Genomic DNA, 8,681 nt, shown 5'->3' with positions numbered 1-8,681 from the left:
TTCCCCAACTTTCAAAAAATAACTGACGAATTACCCTTCAAAATTTGATTTTTCAACTTAAACTCCCTAAGCTTATAAATATTATTATATTCCTATTCTAATACCATGGATACTCTTTTTTTCTCTTTTAATACTTGATTAATATTACCTATCTGAAATTCTTTAAATATATACCTACTGTAAACTATATATATATATATATATATATATATATATATCACATATTCTCCAAATACATCTTCTCTAAAATCAGAGTTAACTCATCAACCTCCGGTGTAGTTGTTGTCAACGAAGAAGACTTTTCTACCTTTTTGTTTTTGAAAAACTCGCAATCAACGTCTGATACAAGACCCCGTTTTTTTACGTCAGAACAAAACCGGCCCCAAGTTGAATCCGATCTTAACGTCTGCTCATGTCCAACTACCCATAAAGAACTCTTGGCCCGTGTCATGGCTACATTCATTCGCCGTCTATCTCCTAAAAACCCAACACTTTTTCTCTCGCTTTGCCCGCTTTTCTGCCCATTAAAACTGCCAAATGCTCGCACACATGAAAAAATAATGATTTCCTTTTCTTGACCTTGAAACCCATCTATTGTCGTAAACTCAATCTCATCCAATACTGAATCTCCATATTCCATACTAAACTTCTTGCGAAGCTGAAACATTTGCTCCCGATATGGCGCAACTATCCCAATCTTCCCTGCAATATTCTCCCTTCCCAATTCTTTCCCTAATAACGTGTACAATTCAAAAACAAACATTACCTCATCTTTATTATACAATGATGGGGTTCTCTCCGATTTTTCATGCACCCCATTGTGCAAATTAAAAAACTGAAGCGGCCCAAGTAATGTTTTGCTTCCACTAAACTCTTGACCCGTAAAATTCCAGTTGTGCCAAACACTCTTAGTCAATACATTCATGTTGGGACCATCCATCACTTGACCATTGTAAAACTCCTCACTTGGGAACTGTGAAATTTCAGGGTGCATTCGGTACTGTGTGTTAAGTAAAAATACTGCCCGTTTGCCTACCCTTCCACTACCAACACACTCCAATTCCAAATCAGATCCATACTCGTCATTATCTTGATCCTCACTTAATACAGGATTTGAATGAACCTGGTTTTTCTTTTCAAAAAATCGTACAAATAATGACCGGTCATACCCATTGCTTAATGCAATCTTAGAAATCACCGTGGGGGGTAATTGCTTTGGATCCCCAACCATGATGCATTGCTCGCACCCAAACTGAAATGGAACTAAAGAAGTTGGCTCTGCAGATTGCGCAGCTTCATCAATAATAACAAGCGGGAAGCTCACTTCGGCTGAAACAATATTTCGCTGACCTGATCCGCTCAATGTCGAACACACAATGTTAGAGTTTTGTAAAACCTCTTTAGTCTTGAGCTTTTTGAGTATTCCACATTTTTCCATAATTTGTTCTAGCGAATTAAAAACATGATTATATTTGGAGCGTCCCTCTTCTAAAGAAGAAATCTTTGCTGTGTTTCGATCAATATTTGTTCTTTTTGATTCAATTTTAAGTTGTGACGAGTTTTCGTCTTCTGAATTGTAATACTCCCTGTCCTCTAAATCCATCATTTGTTTAACATTTTTAATTTCTGTTTCAATTTCTTTGTTTCTTTCTCTCAACCTCTCAACTTCATTCATCACTAACAGATACTGCGACTGTATTTCAGAGTAGAATTTTTGAATAACTGACTCCTGACACCACCCCAACTGCTTTTTCACAATGTTTTCCAAGGAGTAATCCTTAATATTTTGTTTCATAGATGTTGAACGACCAACTCGCACAACCCTTGGATATATATTTTTGTCCTTCTCTTTCTCCATTTGCAAATTTAATCCAAGCATACCAGTAACCACGCGATATAATACCTCGTCAACAGCCTTGTTAGAAGGCGTGCAAATCAAAATGCGCCGAATCGGAGGCTCAATCGCTATTTCCGTTTCAAGACGCAAGATTTCATTATCAAGAAATTCAGAAATCTCATCAATGTGGTTATGAATAGCTTCAATTATATCTTCATTCACTTTGCACTCCAAAATATAGTCCGTCAATTTTTCTTGCTCCACCCTTAAGCCTCGGATAGGTTGATACTTTTCAGGAAGTTTCTGACCCATAATAAGAGGTGGGAATTTTGAAATCTGAGAGTATGATAAGAGAGCACCCATCATAGCCACAATAGTTTTTGTTTTTCCAGTTCCTGGAGGACTAATTTTGTTAGTAAAATAAAATAAAATGAAAAAAAATAAAATAAAAAGTTGACCTTTATACATACCCTTGAATTAACGAAACACCCTTTACACGCAAAATCCCAGAAATGGCCTCAGCTTGAGACTGATTAAGGCCATGCTCCTGTTGAGCCAATCTAATAAATTCTTTGGAATTGGGATCATTTTCCCAATTTTCGGAAATAACTGAAGGAATACCCTTCAAAATCTGATTTTTCAACTTGAATTCCCCAAGCTTATGAATCGCATTATATTCCCGTTCAACAGGTATCAACCTATTCCATTTTTTGTTAATTAAAAATATTAACTGTTTAAATTTTGGATTTTAACTCACGTTGTCAATTTAATTGCATTCCATGTTCTTATTGGATTTGGGAAGACCTCAAAGTCTTCAAAAGGCAGATTGATATTCAAGCACAGTTTGATCTGTGTTTTTGACGAGTATATAACTTTGGAAACAATAGCTAATGCATAATCATACTTGTATTTTAACTTTACAAACTGATTTCGAAATTTAATCTTATCGTAAAATGTAACTAATAACACATCTGAAGCTGCTATTTCAAAATTCTCAAAATCATCACTACTCATTACCACAGTCACTTGCTGGTGTTTACTTATTGCTGTTTTTGGAGTTGAAATATACTTATCTTCATAGGGTGTGATTGTAAAATAGTCATCGTCACGCAACTGAAACCTAGATTTTGAAACCCCAGCCCAAGTCTCTAATCGTAAAAGAGGCTGAAAGGCTTTTAGGTAATCAGGCACAGAGTTGAATGAATCTTGTAAAGGTTTGCATAGCTTGAGTGTTGAAAAGGAGTTGGGTTCTGGTTGTTGTTGCTTTTTGCGGAACTCTGGAGATATATTTTCAGGACTATCTTTGGTACAGAAATAATCCCAGTTGAGTACTTCGTCATAAATCTCTTTGGTGAACTCGGACATTTAAGAAGAAAGTAAGCAAAGCAAAAAAAATAAAAAAAATAAAAAGGTAAAACCGAACTGCTAGTATATATAAATATATGTATAAAAGAAAGAAAGAAAGAAAGAAGGAAAGGAAAGGGAAGAAATGAGGAATTTAAAAGCTTTATATATTTTGTTATATTTAAATTTAAATTCACCTCATCCATCAATTTTTTTTGCCGCAGATGGAAAAAAAAAAGGAAAAAACTGTCAATGATCAATTCCATAAAAGATAGCAAGTTCAACAAAATCAATGATGAATAATAATCTCGGAGTTATTATTTTTTTTATAAAAAAAATGCTTTCAATATCTTTTATTAAGCTTTAGGGGGGAATACAAATATTTTTTTGGCAGTATATATGTGAAAAGTTTAAAACACCACATCATGCAGTGAATATCTTTCCTTTTTAAGGATTTTTTTTAAAACACAATTGTTTCCTGTAAACGGTCAAAATGGCAATATAATTCCGTGTTTTTGTCTTTTCCTTTTTGTTCTTCAATCCCAGTTTTTTCTTCTTCATTTTCTTCATTTATCCATTTGAAACTTAAATCTCCCTCAACACGAAAAACATACCCCCGGGATCGTGCACTATTGTAGAGCCGGGCCCAGGTCGGATGACTTCGTAGTGTATTGAAATTTCCAATGACCCATAATGAGCACTTTGCTCTTGTCAAGGCCACATTCATTCTTTGCAAGTCTTGTAAAAATCCAACATTCTTGTCCTCAACATCATCCTTATATGCGCGCACACAGGATAAGATAATGATATCTTTTTCTTGACCTTGAAATCCATCAACAGTGTTGAATGTAACAAATTCAAGACTTTTTTCACCAAACTTTTTAATAAATTTTTTTTCTAACATTTCAGCTTGTCGTTTGTAGGTAGAAATAATTCCAATTGAATCTTTTTCTTTTTTCTTTATTCGAAAGCAATTATCAAATAGTATTTTTCTCAGCAACTCAAATAACTTTCCAACTAGCTCCATTTCAAACTCATTGTAGAGTGACATGGTTTTTAGATGCTTTTTATGATGACTTTTATCCATATCAAACAAACACAGTGGTCCAAATGCTTTGGAGTCCTTCCCATGCCATTTCCGATAAGTTTTTTCATAAACTTTAGCTCCATTTTTAATATTCCCATTGTAAAATTGCTGGTTGGGAAAATTCAAAATTTCCGGGTGCATACGGAACTGAGTATCCAAAACCATCACACTTTTTGAGGCATTCATATATATCCGTTCAAAAAGAGATCTCCCGTAGCCTAGCCCAAATGCCACTGGCGATAATACTGTAGGTGGAAGTTGCTTAGGGTCCCCCACAAGTACAAGACGCTTACAATTGTAAAGGAGCGGGATTAAAGTGGATGCTTCAACAGCTTGAGCAGCTTCGTCAATGATGACAGTTTTAAAGTCTATTTTCTGAGCGGAAACTAAAAACTGGCCAGCTCCAGAAAGAGTTGTGCAAAGAATGCAGCAATCTTTAATTGCTTTTCTTGACTTCCAATTCCGTTGTGAATTATAATTATCAATGTGTCTATGACACTCACTCAGTTTACGTTTAATGCTGAGTAGTTTGTTTTGTATTTCTTTAGCTTCATTTTTAAGTTTTTCATTTTTCTTTCGCGTCTCTTTTAAAAAATTCAATTGTTTGTTAATTGCCTCAAGTTGTATTTGAGACTCTTCTAGAGATTCATATAAACTACGGCGTTGTTTTAAATAAAAATCAATTTTATGAAATTCCAATTCTTTTTCGTTAATGGCAGTCAGTGTAACGTCATGGATATTCACATTTACAGATTCTTTTTTACCCAAACGCAACACCTTTGGTTTAATAACTAGGCCTCCATATCCATCAATGCCATCTTTAAGTCGCAATACTATCTCATCGACTGCTGCATTTGAAGGGGCACAGACCAAGATTTTATAGTTGTCGGGAACTGGTTTGTTTGGTTGAGATAGCAGTGAACCAATTAAGGAAATAATAGTTTTGGTTTTCCCTGTTCCTGGTGGTCTTTAACAAGTTAGAAAAGAAAAAAAAAAATAAGCATAGTATCAAAGTTTTTGGCATACCCTTGAATAAGTGTCAATGAATTATTTTGACTGGAAATTACAGCTTGTGCCTGAGATTGATTTATGCCAAATGATTCAATAGTATACTGCAATAATTGGTTATCATTTTTAGCCGAGTTAATTGTTTTCACTGTTCCTTTGAGAATGTGATTTCGCATAACCATTTTTGGCAAGTTCATTACAGCCGTATATTCTCTTTGAAAGCTAATCAAGTTGCTAAAACCTTGTTTAGTAAATTTATCGTTTTATTTTTTTTTTTTTTTTTTTTTTGATCGCTTTTTATTCCTCACCTCGACACTCTAATTCCTTGCAGCTTGGCTCCTTCAAAAAAACCTAGCTCATGTAACGGAATCATCTTGACTTTGAGAGTTACATCATGGTTGCCTTTAAACCGGACATTAACAATATGTGCAAATACGTGTGGGGTCTTTGGGTCCGGAAATATAGTAGCAGCTGTAGTTTCTTTTTTCTCAGGCATTTGTGAAAGCAAAATCAAGTCATTACAAAATGCAGCACTTTTTACAAACTCAAGTTTAGAAACCGTAACAAATACGTCGGATACACGTCCCTGTAACTGGTGTTTCCTTTTTCTTCCATATTGAGGATTGTATGAATCGATATAGTCAAAGGTTTTTAATAGTGTGCACGTGAAGGGTACTGGTGATGGGGTATCTTCGTCTGAAGGAGATTTGATGGCATGCCAGCATTCAAGTAATACCATGTTGGTAAATACTTGAATGTACTCAGCAGCGGTTTTAAACGTTGTAGGAACGGGTTGGTTATAGTTTCTTGTTTGTTTTTTGAGAGACGGGATATATTGAGGAAAATTCATCGATGCATGATAATCCCATCGCAAGACTTCATCGTAGAATAAGTTAGCCATGATAAAAAAAAAATTAGTTGTGAATTGATTATATGTATATAAAAAAGAAGTAAAAAGAATCTTATATACTTTACAAAACAATCAAAGAGTACAACCAGGTTGAGGTCGTGACAAGGGTGAGGCATGCGGCTCATAATCTAATCTTGATAATCAGCTATTTCAAGACCTTTATGCAGCATAAACAGTGAATCTTTTCAGTTCTGCTAATAAATTTCCTACACCATTTCTCTTTTAATTTCTCTTTTAATTTCTTTTTCAATTTCTTTTTCAATTCACAGCACCCATCGTGCCTGTGTCATGGCCACATTGGCTCGTTGCTCATTATCCAAAAACCTAATTGTGTGGTTTTCGCCATCTTTTTTATGGGTATGCCCTCACGCATGATAAAATAAACGCATCCTTTTTTTTTGTCCTTAAAACCCGTCTAAAGTGTTAAAAGAAACCATTTGTAAAACGTGTTCCCCCGACGTGTAAACAAAAGTGGCTCTCAGTCACTCGACTTGTTCCTTGTAAAATGAGATGATACTGACAAATGATATACTTGGATTATGGTGAAGAGATGTAACACAAATTCAATTTCTTGTTCCTTCGCGATTCTTTGTGCACGCCCGACACCAAGTCAAAGAGGCAATAAGGTTTATACTTGAGATCTTTTAATGTTCTATCTTTTTCATTGATTCCGTTTTGAATTTGCCCGTTATAAAACCTTTCATTAAGGGAATATGAAATTGAAGAATTCATTAGAAATTGTATATTTAGCATCTCAATACAATTTGAGCTGGTTTCTTGTATTTTATGAAGCAGAGACCCATTGCAGCCCAAACTCAAGGCTTGAGGAGACAACACAGTGGGTGGAAGCAGGAGCGGGCCATCAACAAGCTTGTGCTGGTTGATGGCTGAATATGCGACTGGGATAAGAGTTGAAGTATCTACAACTTGTGCTGCTTCGTCAACATTAATTGTATTAAAAGGAAAGTCTTGAGTAGCTAGGAGTTTTTTTTTTTTTTTGAGCAGATCTTGAAAGTGTAACTATATAGTTGCAGTTTTTTTATATTTTTTTTTTAAGTTGAGCCTTTATGGTAAAAATTCTTTTGATTTTTTTTTTTTTTCTATTTTGGATTTCCTTATTTTCATCAGCCGCAGTTTGGGTAGCTTCCTATACTAATTATTTATCATTCACCAATTTACGAATTTTTGCATGTATCTTTTTAATTTTAAAATTTTAGAATGTTTTGAGACTGCTCAAAATTCAATAAGATTGTAGTGAATTTCCAGGTCAATCTCTTCTTTACAATACAATCGCACAAATTGTGTGGACTTAAGATGAATCCCCTTATCACCGGGGAAGCCATTTTTGATGTGAATAACAAGTTTATCAACAGTAGTGTTTTAAAGTGCGCAGATTAGAATCTTAAAAGATTTAGGCTTCTATAATTGTTATTATTAAGCGGTATACGTTTTTGATTGTCATTAAGAGGTTCCAAAAGAACTCCAATAATGGATATGATTGTTTTAGTTTTTGCCTGTTCCTGAAAGGAAAGGGGAGGGGGGGCTATTATAATAATTAATGGGTTAGATGAGAATTATTTGAATTAATAAAAATGTGGAGTTTTGACTTGTAAATACCCCTGAATTAAGGTAAGGCTGTTTGAAATGGCAGCCTGAATAGCGCGTGCCTGAGACTCGTTAGCGTTGGGGAATCTCTTTAGTTGCCTCCAGCAAATTTTGATTAATAAGTGGGAGGAGGTTAGTTTGGCGGTGACGCAGTCTAAATATCATTTTTCAGGGGAGGGGGAATTCTGTAACTTGGAAAGTGCAGCAAATTCTCTTAATGGGCTGATGAGATTGTTTTTTTTTATTGAATTAGTCAAGTCCTAATGTTGTTTCCGTTTCTTTGTTTGAACTCATTTTGCCAACATAATCATACGAATATTGAAATCATTGATTGCATTTGAGCTTAAACGGAATGCAGTTAAGTACAGTTTTTTTATATATTGGGGAGAGAAAAACAATGTCTACAGTATTGATTGAATTTCTTGTTGGCCTTGACATGCACGATTTGTGCCAAAACAAAGGGAGGGGAGGTGCGGGTCCCACTCTGCTTAATCAAGTCAAGCTGAGCTTTTAATTTTGTTTTCGTTGCGCAATGAGTCCATCATCTTTTGATTGTTGAAATACGAGAGCCCCGCTTGAAACCTGACAAATATTGTATAAAGATGAAGTCTCGCATAATACCCAAAAAAAAAAATAAGAAAAATGTTATTGGAATCGATTTTTTTTTTTTGAGTGTTTTAGCCGAGATATCACGAGAGAATAAAAAATTTCTTAAATTTGTACTAAGCTGGTCTTTGGATTGTATCATTTTTTCAGTTAGGCCATACTGCTTCCTGAAGCTTATGCTAAACCTTGAGGTCAATCATGAACCTAAACATAGAACAGAGTGTTGTGTCGGAATCTAATTGCTGAGGTAACTGTTGTTGGTATTGAGGAAAGGTTTGTCTAGA

The 8,681-nt window shown here is 34.9% G+C and overlaps 2 protein-coding genes across 2 annotated transcripts; both read right to left on the bottom strand.

The window, feature by feature from the left end:
* Positions 1–217: 217 nt before the first annotated feature.
* Positions 218–3,202, bottom strand: SAPINGB_P005429 (uncharacterized protein; the record flags this gene model as incomplete). Its single annotated transcript, XM_032000143.1, has 3 exons — positions 218–2,240; positions 2,308–2,535; positions 2,595–3,202. 3 exons carry the CDS (start codon positions 3,200–3,202, stop codon positions 218–220), a joined length of 2,859 nt encoding a protein of 952 aa, XP_031856034.1.
* Positions 3,203–3,641: 439 nt separating this feature from the next.
* Positions 3,642–6,177, bottom strand: SAPINGB_P005428 (uncharacterized protein; the record flags this gene model as incomplete). The annotated part of the gene is made up of 3 exons (XM_032000142.1): positions 3,642–5,235; positions 5,295–5,498; positions 5,585–6,177. 3 exons carry the CDS (start codon positions 6,175–6,177, stop codon positions 3,642–3,644), a joined length of 2,391 nt encoding a protein of 796 aa, XP_031856033.1.
* Positions 6,178–8,681: the final 2,504 nt, after the last annotated feature.

The sequence above is a fragment of the Magnusiomyces paraingens genome (assembly GCF_902498895.1).
Source record: "Magnusiomyces paraingens strain CBS 517.90 genome assembly, contig: contig4, whole genome shotgun sequence".
NCBI lineage: Eukaryota > Fungi > Ascomycota > Dipodascomycetes > Dipodascales > Dipodascaceae > Magnusiomyces > Magnusiomyces paraingens.
Note: the sequence above shows the minus strand (reverse complement) of the source record. Positions and strands in the feature narration are given on the sequence as shown.